This window comes from Brienomyrus brachyistius, unplaced genomic scaffold (genome assembly GCF_023856365.1).
Source record: "Brienomyrus brachyistius isolate T26 unplaced genomic scaffold, BBRACH_0.4 scaffold52, whole genome shotgun sequence".
Taxonomy (NCBI): Eukaryota; Metazoa; Chordata; class Actinopteri; order Osteoglossiformes; family Mormyridae; genus Brienomyrus; species Brienomyrus brachyistius.
This window is the reverse complement of record NW_026042327.1, coordinates 2013320-2030427: the sequence shown is the minus strand read 5'-3', so window position 1 is coordinate 2030427 and position 17108 is coordinate 2013320. Positions and strand designations below refer to the sequence as shown.

The 17108-nt window shown below is 42.6% G+C and overlaps 1 protein-coding gene across 1 annotated transcript in view; it reads right to left on the bottom strand.

Annotated features, from left to right (window-relative positions):
* Positions 1 to 8081, bottom strand: part of LOC125723898 (NACHT, LRR and PYD domains-containing protein 12-like) — a 64684-nt gene extending 56603 nt beyond the window's left edge. The window contains exons 1-4 of the mRNA XM_049000724.1: positions 7714 to 8081; positions 2304 to 2398; positions 1707 to 1808; positions 1064 to 1177 (exon numbers count right to left, since the gene is read on the bottom strand). Of these exons, the coding sequence (XP_048856681.1) occupies positions 1064 to 1177; positions 1707 to 1768 (176 nt within the window). The 5' untranslated portion in view covers positions 1769 to 1808; positions 2304 to 2398; positions 7714 to 8081. The remainder of the gene's footprint in view (positions 1 to 1063; positions 1178 to 1706; positions 1809 to 2303; positions 2399 to 7713) is intronic.
* Between the last annotated feature and the right edge of the window lie 9027 nt (positions 8082 to 17108).

The following is a 17108-nucleotide window of genomic DNA, read 5'->3' as shown; positions in this document are numbered from 1 at the left end:
AGCCAAGGCTCCAGGGGGCGCTGTCTTGGAGCACCTTCAGCCACCAGCTCATTCCCCCACCGTGAGCTAAGAAGCTCTACTGGGGATCTTTCCTGCCTGCTGCCGTTAGACACCACAATGCCTGCTGTCGATGTGCAGCCCCCACAGCCAGCCTTAACCTCTGATTTTTAATGTGGTAAAAGCTGCTCTCTGTTTTTAATCATATAAATAATATACATTTCTATTTATTTCTTGAACAATATTGTATTTTCAGGATTTTTTCATTATGCCCTGTGTACTTATTAAACTTGTTATCCTACAGAAATTTTATTTACTTCAATAAATGTTTACTCACTTACACTATATCTGCTGTCTTTGCACGTCGTCTTTGTTTTACATTGTATGTTTGTATCTGTGCACTTTGTTGCTGAACGCAAGAGAATTTAACCCTGGGATCAACAAATCATCTTATTTTATACTCGGGGGATGAGAACCACTGCAGTGTCACATTAATTATGATCTGAATCAGCAAGTATTTAAACGTCACCTTTGGCAAAGGAACCAAGAGTCTTTCTCTATTTTTGTCTGATGATAGTAGTTTATTGTTCAAGCCACACAGTTCGATTAAACATGTTAAACTGAAGCCTTCATCTGAGTATGATCTAATGAATTCATGAGAGTGAAATTATTTGTTATCAAAACAGAAACATCCGTCTCATGAGACAACAATCTATTGTCGAGTCATTCTTTAATGGACATGCAGGGGGAAACAGGCAAACCAGTTTTTTCGAGCTCTGTGCTGAGGACTGAAATTTAAAATCCACTTTGCGATTAAATAACTTCCAATTCCAGCTCGCAGAAAGTCAGGTTTAACAGTAATCCTCATCCATTTACCTCAGATGTGATTTATATGGAATACAGGCAAAACCTTTGTTTAAATTCTCAAGGTGATGGAATCTGTTAAAGGTAAAAATTGGTGCATTCATTATAAATATGTTATTTCCTCATAGCTTATATGTGTCTCTGTGCCATTTGACTGAGAGTCTGAATGTCATTAACAGTGTTTGTTTAAATGAACATTTACCTTTGATCTGTAGGAAAAGGTCCCTCTCTGAAGTGGAGTGGGGGGTCCATTGACCTGTCACTCTTCAGGGAAACACAGCTGGGTACAGGGGAGTCTGCTCTCTCCATCAGGACACTGTGGGCAGCGAGAGGAAACAAACCCTCATGGTATAAATATAATTCATACAATGGGGACGACATCACACTGCCGTTTAGCCTTCTGCTCTGCCTTCATGTACTTTGATATGCTGTGTAGCTCTTGATGTCAACTGACTTATTTACAGTCAGCTGTTAAGGAAATTGTCTCATCTAAAATTTAGATATTATATGAAACTTTTAGTATGACCGTTAAAAACCTCCACAACTACACTTGGTTGATGTTCCTTTTTACCTGTTTATATATGTTTTTGTTTATTAGTTTAGTTTTCTTATGGGGCCATTTTGGATAGGAGGGATGGTCTGTTACTCGTCTCTAGTATAAAAGAACTGGCTGATTGTGGAAGAAGACGGTGAAGACAGAAGATGGCGAGGTCTTTTTATGAAGCTACACATATTAAAGTGCTGCCCACTGACCAGCCCTAGCTAGGAGCCCAGTTTACTTTTATGTTATGGCCTGACTATAGACCCAGAGAGACATGCATGCTAGTGGGCTGTAACACTGTTACCTCTCAGGCCTCTTTCTCTTACACCCCACAGGGGGGCGCATTTCAGAAGCAGATCCATCCATTTTTATGCTGATCCAGACCAGATGATTCCTGCTGGGGCCTCTGTGAACATGAATGTTAAGTAGATAAATACACAATATCGAGTACTCAGCATTTTTACATCAAACTGATGAATTGTGTCTCCATTCTGTTATGTTCCATGTGTAGAATTACACATAGTAAAGAGGTTTAATGCAAACTTTCAATGCCACATTTTTTATAAATAATTATATGTATCAACATCCTCTCCTGGCGCCGACACCTTATGGTGGTGGAGGGGTTTGCGTGTTCCAGTGATCCAAGGAGCTGAGCTGCCCGGGGCTTTATGCCCCTAGAAGGGTCACCGAAGGCAAACAGGTCCTGGGTGAGGAAGCAGACGAACTGCGGCTCATTAGACCCCTTATGATGAGGAAAAACATAGATTCACGTTTTCCCTCCCCCGGATGTGGGTCACCGGACCCTCCCTCCCCCCCCCCACAGCCAGGCCTGCACCCATGGGGCCTGGTCGGGCACAGCCTGAAGAAGGCACATAGGCTCCCCCTCCAGTGGGCTCATCACCTGTAGGAGGGGCCAAAGGGGTCGGGTGCAGTGTGAGTTGGGCAGTGGTCGAAGGCGGGGACTTTCGCTGGGATCCTCAGCTGCAGAAGTTGGCTCTAGGGAGATGGAATATCACCTCTCTGGTGGAGAAGAAGCCTGAGCTGGTGTGTGAGGTTGTGAGGTTCTGACTAGACTTTTATGGATGGAATTTCTAGGCACAGCCAGGGCACTGAGGGTTTGGTGACCTCAGGATCGGGTCTCTGCTTTTTGCAGATGATGTGGTTCAGTTGGCTTCACTGGACTGTGACCTTCGGCTCTCACTGGAGCAGTTTGCAGCCAAGTGTGAAGCGGCTGGGATGAGGATCAGCACCTCAATCCGAGACCATGGTCCTCAGCCGGAAAAGGGTGGAGTGCTCTCTGGGTCGCGGAGGAGGTATTTCTCCAAGTGGAGGAGATTAAGTATCTCGGGGGCTTGTTCATGAGTGTGGGAAGGATGGAGCAGGAGATCGACAGGCAGATCAGTGCAGAGTTAGCAGTGATGCGGGCACTGCATCAGTCTGTCATGGTGAAGAAGGAGTTGAACCAAAAGGCAAAGCTCTCGATTTACCAGTCAATTTACTTTCCTACCCTCACCTGTGGTCATGAGCTATGGGTAGTGACTGAAAAAACGAGGTCGCGAATACAAGTGGCTGAAATGGGTTTCCTCTATAGGATGGCTGGGCTCTCCCTTGGAGATAGGGTGAGGAGCTCGGTCATTCGGGAGGGACTCAGAGTAGAGCTGCTGCTTCTCCGCAGGGTGACTGGGCTCTCCCTTGGAGACAGGGTGAGGAGCTCGGTCATTCAGGAGGGACTCAGAGTAGAGCTGCTGCTTCTCCGCAGGGTGGCTGGGCTCTCCCTTGGAGATAGGGTGAGGAGCTCGGTCATTCGGGAGGGACTCAGAGTAGAGCTGCTGCTTCTCCGCAGGGTGGCTGGGCTCTCCCTTAGAGACAGGGTGAGGAGCTCAGTCATTCGTAGGGGACTCAGAGTAGAGCCACTGCTCCTCTGCATTGAGAGATGACTGCAGTGGGTGCATGTATACAGCAGTGATATTCCAGCAGACCAGGGGAGGGCAGATGTACTTAAACAAAGTACATCTACACAGTACAGTACAAAAACCACGACCTCCATCACAGCTATCACCCCCCTACCCTCCCCCCGGAACTCAGAATACACGAAGCGGATGTGAGCCGGCTGTTCCAGAAACAGAAATCCAAGAAGCCCCCGGACCAGACGGTGTCTCCCCCTCCTGCCTCAGAACCTGTGCTGATCAGCTGGCTCCCATCTTCACCCGCATCTTCAATAGATCCCTGGAGCTGTGTGAAGTTCCCTCCTGCTTCAAACGCTCCACCATTATCCCGGTCCCCAAGAAACCCACCATCACAGGACTGAATGACTACAGCCTTGACGTCTGTGGTCATGAAATCCTTTGAACGTCTGGTTTTAGCCCATCTGAAGGACATTACAGGACAGGTCGGTGGATGATGCAGTGAATATGGGGCTGCATTATATATTGCAACATCTCGACCGTCCAGGAACTTATGCCAGGATCCTGTTTGTGGACTTTAGTTCGGCTTTTGACACCATTGTGCCTAATCTCCTCTCCTCCAAACTCTCCCAGCTCAGCGTGTCACCAGCTACCTGCCAGTGGATCACCAGCTTCCTGACAGACAGGAAGCAGCAAGTAAGGCTGGGGGGTCACTTCTGAAACACGGTCCCTCAGTATTGGTGCCCCTGAAGGATGTGTCCTCTCCCCACTGCGCTTCTCCCTCTACACCAATGACTGTACCTCCAGGAACTCAGCTGTAAATCTCCTGAAGTTTGCAGACGACACCATCACTGGACTCATTCAGGATGGTGATGAGTCTGCATACCGGCAGGAAGTGGAGCGGCTGGTACTCTGGTGCAGTCAGCACAATCTGGAGCTGAACACGCACAAGACTGTAGAGATTACAGTGGACTTCAGGAGACGTCCGTCATCACTGCTCCCCCTCCCCATATCAGACAGCCCGGTGTCTACTGTGGAGTTCTTCAAGTTCCTGGGTACCACCATCTCCCAGGACCTGAAGTGGGAGACCAACATCTCCTCCATCCTCAAAAAGGCCCAGCAGAGGATGTACTTCCTGAGACAACTGAGGAAGTACAGTCTTCCACAAGAGCTGCTGATCCAGTTCTACACTGTAGTCACTGAGTCTGTCCTCTGCTCCTCCATCACAGTCTGGTATGGAGCAGCCACCAAACAGGACAGGAAGAGACTGCAGCGGACCGTACGGACAGCAGAAAGATCATCGGTGCCCCCCTGCCCTCCATCACAGTCTGGTATGGAGCAGCCACCTAACAGGACAGGAAGAGACTGCAGCGGACCGTACGGACAGCAGAAAGATCATCGGTGCCCCCCTGCCCTCCATCACAGTCTGGTATGGAGCAGCCACCAAACAGGACAGGAAGAGACTGCAGCGGACCGTACGGACAGCAGAAAGATCATCGGTGCCCCCCTGCCCTCCATCACAGTCTGGTATGGAGCAGCCACCAAACAGGACAGGAAGAGACTGCAGCGGACCGTACGGACAGCAGAAAGATCATCGGTGCCCCCTGCCCTCCATCACAGTCTGGTATGGAGCAGCCACCAAACAGGACAGGAAGAGGCTGCAGCGGACCGTACGGACAGCAGAAAAGATCATAGGCGCCCCCCTGCCCTCCATCCAGGACCTGTCTCTCTCAAGATCCAGGAAAAGGGCAGGAAAATCATCACAGATCCCACACACCCTGGACACAGACTTTCTGAGCTGCTGCCCTCTGGCAGACGATATAGAAGCCTGCAGACCAGGACACCCGACACAGGAACAGCTTCTCTCCCCTCGCCATCTCCCTCCTAAACAGCTGAACTGTCACACTGCTAAACACCTACAGCACTGCAACTGCGCTTTATGTACAGTCTGTGATACATATTTCTGTAATGTTTTCTGTATATAAAATTTACGTTGCTTACTATATCGTATTGTTCATTTACACACTGTGTATATGTGTGTGTGTATATATATATGTATATATGTACACATGTATATATATATATACAGTATCCATAAATATATTTACATTTATAAACAGTATAAACATATACATGCAAATAACACTTTTATATACACTGAACAAAAATATAAACGCAACACTTTTGTTTTTGCTCCCATTTTTCATGAGATGGACTTAAAGATCTACAATTCATTCCAGATACACAATATTACCATTTCTCTCAAACATTTCTCACAAATCAGTCTAAATGTGTGATAGTGAGCACTTCTGCTTTGCTGAGATAATCCATCCCACCTCACAGGTGTGCCACATCAAGATGCTGATCTGACATCATGGGTAGTGCACAGGTGTACCTTATACTGCCCACAATAAAAGGCCACCCTGGAATGTGCAGTTTTGTCTCACAGCAAAATGCCACAGATGCCACAAGCATTGAGGGAGCGTGCAATTGGCATGCGGACAGCAGGAATGTCAACCAGATCTGTTGCTCGTGCATTGAATGTTCATTTCTCAACCATAAGCCGTCTCCAAAGGCGTTTCAGAGAATATGGCAGTACATCCAACCGGCCTCACAACCGCAGACCACGTGTAACCACACCAGCCCAGGACCTCCACATCCAGCAGGTTCACCTCCAAGATCGTCTGAGACCAGCCACTCAGACAGATAATGCACGGCCCCATGTTGCAAGGATCTGTACACAGTTCTTGGAAGCTGAAAATGTCCCAGTTCTTGCATGGCCAGCATACTCACCGGACATGTCACCCGTTGAGCATGTTTGGGATGTGCTTGACCGGCGTATACGACAGCGTGTACCAGTTCCCACTAATATCCAACAACTTCGCACAGCCATTGAAGAGGAGTGGACCAACATTCCACAGGCCACAATTGACAATCTGATAAACTCTATGCGAAGAAGATGTGTTGCATTGCATGAGGCAAATGGTGGTCACACCAGATACTGACCGGTTCTGAGTCCCCAGACCCCCAATAAAGCAAAAAACTGCACATTCCAGGGTGGCCTTTTATTGTGGGCAGTATAAGGTACACCTGTGCACTACCCATGATGTCAGATCAGCATCTTGATGTGGCACACCTGTGAGGTGGGATGGATTATCTCAGCAAAGCAGAAGTGCTCACTATCACACATTTAGACTGATTTGTGAGAAATGTTTGAGAGAAATGGTAATATTGTGTATCTGGAATGAATTGTAGATCTTTAAGTCCATCTCATGAAAAATGGGAGCAGAAACAAGAGTGTTGCGTTTATATTTTTGTTCAGTATATTTTTTTAACATTTACCTTTATATGTATAAATATAAATCCATAATACATATTCATATTGTAGATTGTTGTTGGTTTTACACTGTTGTGCTTGAGACCATCTACCGGAATCTAATTCCTTGTATGTGTTCGCTCACATACTTGGCCAATAAACCCGATTCTGATTCTGAGACTGATTTCCAAGGGACCTAAAAGTATGACAAGTCCAAATCGCTATTACAATAGTTCCGAATATACTTTAACCATGTCGAAGTCACAAAGATTTTCCCATTTTTTCCTTAACTCGTTCTCACACTGACAAGAAAAAAAAAAAAAATTAATCAGCTCGACAAGTATCCGCTGGTCAGGCAGACGATGACCATTCTATCGTGGGCGGTGCCGATTCTGTGCTGACCGGATTTTGGCTCGTATCGATGGTATTGAAAAATCTCTAAACACCTTGGACGATATAAAATCATCAATTTCCTCCATTGAGAGATATCTTTCTATCTTATTACTGTTAATGATTTGTTGTGATTGGTCGGCTCCACTACTCACGGTTTGGCGGAGTAAGTGACACCACCTTCTGTCATTCAGCTGCGCTGTGGGTTGCGTTTGACTTATTATTTACCGATTATTAAAATCAGACTTACGTACTATTTGCATTAAACAGTTTAAATACGACTGCAAAGTATGACTACAATTAAGATCAGCACATTTCAGATTGGAGAACACAGAACAGATCCGTGGTAAAACCTTTGATTTAATAAAAAGTTAAGCATTGAGTTTAACCCGGATGTTTCGGCACACTGCCATTAATCCCCAACACTTAATAAAAGAAAAACTTAATATAGCTTCAAAATATTACAGCCTACGTCCCGGTCCATGTTTACGCAGCACAGTATATTAGGTGAACTCATGGCTGAGCGTAAGTAATTCAATATTATTGATGTTAATTTGAAAACTCTTCTGATACACGTACAGTAACCTACTGTGCTGTACGGACGTATATTTAATGTTCAATTATATTGAAAATTTTAAATTCCGCTGTATATGTAGGCTGTGTTAAACATATCAATTTTATTATTATTAATTTAATCTTACCTTGAAACATAGAATATCTTTACATTATTCCAGAATCTTGATAAAATGTTTCTTGATAAAATGGCGACTCTGCCTTTAAAATGCCGACACTTAATTTCACTTTCGTTTACAGGCAGGAAATGATCAGCTCCGTCTCATGCAAAAAATGGACACGGACTCAGCGGCACTTCGTAGGGTTTTGGGGGGATATTATCTATGTGTCTATGTTGCACACTTGGACAAGGTGAATAAATTCCAGGCATGCATAGGGTTCTTTTTCAATGATGTGATGATTTTTACTTCACCGGAAAAACACTGAAACACAAGCAGAAAAACCCGCTTGTTAAACAGGACTGTATGCTGCGATCCTTGTCTAGTGCTCTGCATGACCCATGCGCTCTTTGCACTCCACTCAGTGGACCCCGCCGCGAGCTGGCCAAAGTGCCTGTGTGTGCTCCGCTCCTGTTACCCTGCCTGCCTGAATCGCACCACAGTTGTCCCTGCCTTAAACCCATCAGCCACGCAGTACATTACACTATCACAAGAGATGAACAATGCAAATAACAGTGCAAAATAATAACAGTATTGAACACAATATTTAGCATATGGGAAACTAACAAGGGGTCCACATCTATTAGTAACAATAACCGTAATTCGGTTAGGCCACTTAAAAAAAATGGTTCTCGTTCCCTCTCGACCCGCCGAAATGCCTCTGACCCGAATTTTTTTTTATTTCGTAAAAATCGCATGGAAAATGCCCAAGAATGACGAAATTTGAATTTCCCGCGCATTCCACATCGACGATTGATCCACATTGTGTAATCCTAGTCTTGGAATGGTTTCATGAACCTAAATTTGTCTCTACCTGAGATGGGCTGGTGCAAAGATTTAAATCTGGGGAAGTGATGTGGTACATGTTCTTAAGTACTTGTTTGTAGAGTTGCATTTCCTTGTTCAACCATTCAGGTTCCTGTATTTTGTAAATTCCTCATGTTTTAACATGTTCTAATACACTTTCTTTCTAGATATATATTTTAAAATCTTGGTTGTTCATTTAGAATGGGAATGACAAACAGAATATTGGTTTCAAATAGTATCATTTTTATATTCACGAATGAAACATCAGCATAAAGTATCCAAATCAATAGTTGGGAAGGCATTTATGAGATACACATGGATCAAGGAATTTACATTCTTGTATTTTCTTACATTTAATATATTTGAAACGCAACAAACTGGAAGAACTGAGGAGGCGTACTAAGTAGGTCTGCTCTCTTCGGTATGTATTTTCAAATATGTATTTTCTTACATATTTGAAAGTCCAAACAGTCAATCAAAATTTGTAAAAAAATAAAATAAAATAATAATAATAATAATAAATCCCTCTCCCCCCCCAGACCCACCCCCTCCAAAAAAAAAAAGGACAAGAACCAATTTTTTTTTTTTAAGTGGCCTTATAACACACATTCAGGATGATCGTGCGTGTAAAAAGCGGTACTGCAGTAACACTTAAATCATTAACAGTGGCGATTTGAGAAATTTAGAAATGGGGGGATCCAAGCTATTTGGGGGGGTCAAAGACAAAACTGTGTAATTTTATAATTTCATCAAAATATATTAACTGGTGTAACGAAGTAAAGGCCAAACTAAACACTTGAATCACACTTTTAAAAAAAAAATTCCAATACTCAACAAGTACAGGTAATATATTTTACAGACAGAACATTAAACAAAACAAAAACAAAAAATGACATTCAGACAGAGTTATTACAAAGTAAAAGATACCATCTCAATACCAAATATAACAGAACATTTTATACATCAGGTAAAAACGCATCAAATCAGGATACAGTTCTGATTGTTTTTTATTTTTAGACTAGTTATTAGATTAATATAATTTATTAGGTCTAATTTGTGAACAAGGAAAAATTGGTTAGATTTATTGTATTTACATTTATGAATATAAAATTAGTAGTATTAAATTTATCTGTATTGTCGCGCCCGGCTCGTACGATCCTCCTGTGTGCCACGCCCCCCTCGTTAACCTCATATGGAACCCGGACGTTATCAGATGTTTCTTCTTGTTTCATTCAGTCCTGTGTATTTAAGTCCAAGTCAGAGTACGTATCCCCAGTTCCGTCATAGACGTCGTGCTCCGGGTTTCGCCTCGTCTGTTTGTTCTACCTAATAAGCCGGAGCTCCTGATTCTCCGCTCCCTGCCCGCCCGACGGCGATCGTGACATATATTCTTCCGGGTACAAAAAACCGCAAAAAACTTCTTTACAAGAAAACTGAAAATTATGACATACATTTGTTTGTATCATGTTAAGCATATCAGAGTAGAATTTTTCAGAAAAAGGGCAAGATCAAAATAAACGAACATTAGTTTTGCAGTCACATTCACAGAAAGAACAGCTGGTGTCAATCTCTCTGATCCTTTTAGATTGAAAATATTTGGACGGATAAACTTTATGTGACAATTTAAAGGTGACTTCTACATTACTTGTTAATAAAAACTTACATGGTAAAGTCCACACCTTTTTCCAAGGTATATTATCCACTATGCCATTCCAGTATGAAACAACATATGGAACGAAGGTGTAGTTTTTGGTAAAGAATGTCCTGATTTTTTAACTATTATTTCTTGAAAAGCATGTATAGAAAAACACACCTTACCAACAGCAGATTCAACAGGATCCATAGATGGAACAAAATTCTTCAACAACATAACTACTCCATCAGGGATTGTATCAAAAACAATGGCAAACTTTAGGGCTTATTGGGATTTCAAAAACTGACAGAAACTCTGAATAGCTATAAAGCTGCCCAGCTCTGCTACATAGTTGACTTATTAAAAGTACACAGCAAATGTGCCAGTGTTAAATTAACACTGCATGATGTCTATATGGGTTCACACCATACCAGGAGCTGCACAGAAAAGGGCATCACAACTGTCCTAACACCTTTCCACATATGCTAAACATTCAAGAGCAGGACCGGCAATCAAATACACCCCCACCCCATTAAAACATACACCACTCTGGAGACGTGTGCTGTCGGTTTCCAAGAGATTTTTGCTGACTTCACACCAACATGCTATAAAGCCACCAGCACCACAGCTCTCTAATCTTCAGGATCAGTCAGAACTGAGTCAGCAAAGTCTCAATATAAACCAAGAGAAAGCTGTAAGGTCCTTTTTAGTCAGAGTCTTTCTCATAATGGTGGGTAAATGTGGGACGGCTCTTCTGATCCTCAGGACTTCTTGTGCACATATTAAAATGGGGCAGATATGTGGAGGTGGAGACTCGGTGACTTACAGTAACATCCTATGGTGTAAATTGAACACTATAAGAGTTAATAAAGATTAACACTGTAAAAACAACACTCAAGGCACTCTGTAAAGTGTGAAAGATAACACTGGACCCATATAAACACCATGCAGTGTTAATTTAACACTGGCACATTTGCTGTGTAGTGAGCGGCATTTAGCAACCAGCATCAAAAACATTTTAGCTGTATTTTGTTAGTTTATTTTAAATAAGTCGCCCCCGGTTTATTTAATTACATGTATTAGCTATAGGAACTAGTGCCCGGTATTTACAGTAGTGACATACATTAAAAACATTTTAAAACTTTGGTAGAATAATGCCTTAGTTATTTTAATAAACAAGCTTTTTCAGTAAATGTTTGTTCACACTCATGCGAGCGCACGCACACACACACACACACACGCACACACACACAGACACACACGCACGCACAGATAAGATAAGATAAGAAAAAAACTTTATCCCGAGGGAAATTATTTTGTCCTTTACATGCTCAGTGCAACAACAGGAATAAAGGTAAGGTAAAGAAAATAATTGTGCAAATAACTATGAGTAATACTTTGTATTATAACTATATAAATACTCATACTCAGTACAAAGTAAAAAAAACTGTAACTAAGCTATAACAAATATAAAATAACAGATTATTAGTGCATGTGGTAATGAAAAGTGTCTTAGTGTTGTGCCTTGAATAATTGAGATAGCGGCATGTGATGATGGATAAAACAAACATTCAATACCAAACAGATGTGTAATATTGCACAATCCAAATAAGGATTAATGACAGATTCTGAAAAAATCACCTACAAAATGAGGAAGAGTTATACAGTCTTATTGCCACAGGTAAGAAGGATTTCCTGTGGCGTTCGGTTCTGCATTTGGAGGCAATTAGTCTTTTGCTGTGGGAGCTCTGATGACCCATCATGGCAGCGTGCATGGGGTGGGAGGGGTTGTCCATGATGCTGAGAAGCTTTTTCAGCATTCTCCTCTCAGACACCTCCGGCAGGTTCTCCAGTCTGACCCCCAGGACACAGGCACAGACACACACACACACACACAGACACACACACACACACACACAAAACCCCAGACACGCACACAAGTGCACACCCCAAGGACTGACCTTTAGAGTTTGATAATCAAACTCAATCAAAAATCACCAGGCATATATACAATGTACTGTAGTTAACATTTTTTCTTAATATGTATAAGGATCGTTTTGTTAAAGCAAAAAGAAATGCTGTAGGTGACGTCAGACGCCGGAGACTTGGCGGAAAATCTGAATGAACAGCGAGGACAGCGAGGGGAATTTGGAATCTCTTCAGGAATACATCGACCGGTACTTCGACATTATAGTCATGAAGAAGAACGCAAATGCATCTTCTCCAGCCAAAAGCGAGACGCCGTCCTCCAAAAGAAGTCGCCTGGCAGACTCCCCCGGAACAGCATCGCCGACTGGTAAAGACTTTGCCGACATCCTGGATTCAATCGACAAGCGATTGTCCAGCTTCGACACGAGGTTGGCTCTGGTCGAGATTCTACATCAGGAATTCAAATCCCTGAGGGAATCTTTGGAGTTCAGCCAGCAGCAGGTGGAAACTCTCTGCTGAAAACGGTTAAGTCTCTAACTGAAAATATGACCCATCTAAATGAAGAAAATAAAAAACGAAAGAGACTGTCATCGATCTACAGGCCCGTAACATGAGCGATAACCTGGTGTTTTCGGGCATCTCGGAATCTGCCGAAGAGGACGCAGAAGTTACTGTTAAAACCTTTATGAAGACCCACCTGAAAAACATCTGCTTTGAGAGAGTCCATCGGCTGGGAGCCAAGAGGCCTGGTGCACTGAGACCGCGTCCTATTGTGGCTAAATTTGGACATTTTAAGCAGAAGGAGCAGGTGAAGAGCCGCGGCAGGGAGCTGAAAGGAACAGACTTTGGCGTAAACGACCAGTTCCCCAAAGAGATCCTGGAGCGACGCAGAGTTCTGTTCCCAATCCGACGTAACTTCATTCAGAAGGGCTCCCGAGCTGTCATCGCCGTAGACCGGCTCTACGTGGATGGGCAGCTGTACCGCGACCCCAGTACCACTCCCTGGTTATATTAACGCCAGTCCAGATAAGAACCCGTTATATATTTTTCTTATTTCCTCTAATCCTTTTCCATTAACATCTCTCTAGCTCATACATGTCATTCTGCCAATGTAACCTGATGTCATACTGAATACATTACCGTCAGTCTCCGCAGCGCTATAGTACTAGCGATGTTTACGCTTTTCTCTTGTCCCCATGTAAACCCTCACCAACTCGCCCCTTTGTATGTATCCCTCACTTCCCCCTTCTTTCACTGCACCGATCACCTGCTTTTCTACTCTGTCACACACAAAACCCTCAATCGTTACGCATCTGCACGGCACGACCACGTACATATGCACTCAGCGTTACCACAACCACTCTGACCTCATAGCGCACACAGACACATAGGACACACACACACACACACACACAAGCGCGTACACGCTCGCTTATACCTCATTCATTTGCATGTGCAAATGTCAGTTTCACAGTTATAGATCCAGAGGGTAGATTTATCATTATTAAATTATCTATACTTAACAAAAAGTTATGTATTGTTAGTATATATGGTCCAAATGTTGATAACCCCTCATTCTTCCACGTTTTATTTACCGCACTCTCTGAACACCTAGATTGCGCACTTGTTCTGGGGGTTGACCTCAAATTTGGACTAGATAAAGAAATGGACAGGCTCAGCACAGCTGCTCAGCGCAATTGGGAATCCATAAATATAGTTAAACAGCACATGAGCGACTACGGACTTTGCCATGCATGGCGTTCTCTTCACCCCACCCGTAGGGAATATACTTTCTTCTCACATGTCCATCACTCTTACTCTTGTCTGGATTATTTCCTAGTCAGTAGCTCTCTGCTGAGTGACATTTCAGACACAGAGATACACCCTATAGCTGTCAGCGATCATGCTCCTGTTTCTTTAAGCCTAATAAATAGGAAGGCCACTCCACCAAGTAGAAACTGGAGATTTAATACATCATTGCTTAAAGATGGAGACTTTATTAACTATTTTAAAAAAGAGTGGGCTTTATATTTAGACTATAATGACCTGCCTGGAACATCAGCATCTGTTCTCTGGGAAGCAGGCAAAGCTGTGATGAGAGGTAAAATAATCTCATTCTCATCACATAAAAAGAAAAAAGAAAACAAGTGTATTCAGGAATTAGAAGAAACCATCAAATCCTTAGAAGAAGCCTACGTTTCATCCCAGGAACAGGAAATGCTGAATAAAATACGTAAAGCAAAACTAGAATTAAATGAAATTATTAATAAAAAAACTCAATTCTTAGCACAAAGGCTTCGCTGACAAAATTATGAACATGGTAACAAATCAGGTAAATTTTTAGCTAATCAGTTAAAAATAAATAAGAAAAAACAGCTATATGTGCTATTAAAGACTCAAATGGGGATACAGTATATGATCCTGACAGAATAAGCAACACTTTCAGGGACTTTTACAAATCTTTATATTCACCACAGATAAACCCATCTAAAGACGAAATTGATCAGTTTCTTGATAGTATAACCCTTCCGAAATTATCAGACAATCAAGCGATGGCACTGGACTCTCCGCTGACTCCAGGTGAACTCCAGGAAGCCCAGAACGGTATGCCCAATAAAAAGGCGCCAGGTCCAGATGGATTTCCAGCAGAATTCTATAAAGAATTCTGGACAACTCTGGCACCAACATTCTACAGAATGTTGCAAGAAACCAGGGAAAATGATAGGCTACCACCAAATATGAATTCTGCTAACATTAGTCTCTTGCTAAAACCAGGCAAAGACCCTACATTGCCTACCAGCTATCGTCCAATATCCCTTATTAACGCTGACCTTAAAATAATCTGCAAAGCTCTCTCAAAAAGAATAGAGAAGATAACCCCTCTCATAATTCATCCTGACCAGACTGGTTTCATAAAAGGGAGGCACTCATCAACAAATACACAAAGATTACTTAATCTGATAGACTATTCATGCAATAAAAACCTTCAAATTACAATATTGTCTCTAGATGCAGAAAAAGCAATTGATAGAGTTAACCATTCTCTGTTATTTGCAGCTTTACGCAAATTTGGTTTCGGAAATTCTTTCATAAACTGGTTAAAAATATTATATAGTTCCCCAACAGCATATGTCAGGACGAATGACCAAACATCCTCCAGTTTCTGTCTCAAGAGGGGCACCAGGCAGGGATGCCCTCTCTCCCCCTCACTATTTGCAATTTTTATTGAACCACTAGCAGCAGCAATCAGACAGGCTATAGTGATCAAAGGCATTAAATGCAGGAATGTAGAACATAAGGTAAGTCTTTATGCGGATGATGTGTTACTTTTTCTCTAGCATTCACAAACCACTCTTTCTGAGGTAATTACATTAATAAACTCTTTCTGAAGAGTCTCAGATTATTCGATAAATTGGTTAAAATCTACAGTTCTCCAATGAATTGCTCCTTCCAGAATAATTCTCCCACTCTGGAGATACTAAATATTTAGGTATTAACGTTTCACCTAGGCTGGCAGATTTAACTAAACTAAACCATACCCCACTTTTAAAAAAAGTAGAGGATGATCTGGTTAGGTGGAAGTCCCTACCCATATCACTTATGGGAAGGGTCGCCTCAATAAAAATGATGGTTTTGCCAAGAATTAATTATTTATTTGCAATGATCCCGAGCAAACCACCACCTGACTGGTTTAGATCTCTGGACTACGCCATCTCTAAATTCCTCTGGAAAGATAAACCCCCACGTATTAGCGTAAAAACACTGCAAAGGACTAAGGACAAAGGAGGACTAGATCTGCCTAACTTTCACCACTATTTCTTAGCCAACAGGCTCCAAAACATCTCAGGGTGGTTAAAACATACCCTCTTAGATGAGCCTTGGCTAGACGTAGAACAAGCACTATGCAATAATATAAAGATTTCGGATCTACCATTCATTAGCTCAAACATTAAACGACACGAATACTTTAAAAGCATCAGTATCAGCTCTTCTCTGACAGCGTGGTGGGAGTTTCTAAAAGCAACTGAGTCTTCATTAATCCCATGCAAACGTACACCCATCTGGAACAACCCTGATGTACTACTAAATAATAATATGATAAACTTCCCAGATTGGAGTTGTAAAGGTATTAAATACTTGGAACATATATTCGAAGGAATAGACTTTATTCCCTTTGACATATTAGTTAAACAATATGGGATTAACAAGAATAGATTTTTAGAATATCAAAAAGTTAAATCTATAGTAAAAAAAAAATTAAGGTCTAATCAAATCAAATTACAAATACCACCAAGTGTGGCAGAATTCCTTAATCTCAAAACCCCCAAATTACTGCCTAAAATATACAGGACACTTTCTGAAATGTACCATTCCAGCCTCTCCTTCAGTCATGGGCGACCTAGATCGTGTCACTACAGAGATTAACACAACCCACATGGCTTTCACCACCTTATGCATTGCTAAGAAGACTGTCTTTATCCATCCATCCATCCATTTTCCAAACCGCTTATCCTACTGGGTTGCGGGGGGTCTGGAGCCTATCCCGGAAGCAATGGGCACGAGGCAGGGAACAACCCAGGATGGGGGGCCAGCCCATCGCAGGGCACACTCACACACCATTCACTCACACATGCATTCCTACGGGCAATTTAGCAAGTCCAATTAGCCTCAGCATGTTCTTGGACTGTGGGGGGAAACCGGAGTACCCGGAGGAAACCCCACGACGACATGGGGAGAACATGCAAACTCCACACATGTGACCCAGGAGGAGACTCGAACGCGGGTCCCAGAGGTGTGAGGCAACAGTGCTAACCACTGCACCACCATGTCGCCCCTGACTGTCCTTATGAACTGGAAAAATAAAAATAATCTTAATATCAACCAATATAGAGACAGTTTGTTGAACCATATTAGTCTTGATACAGCTTCTGCCGCCACACTAGATCAATCTCTCTGAGCTCCTTTGATCAGCTCCATCACCTAGTGGGGGTGGGGG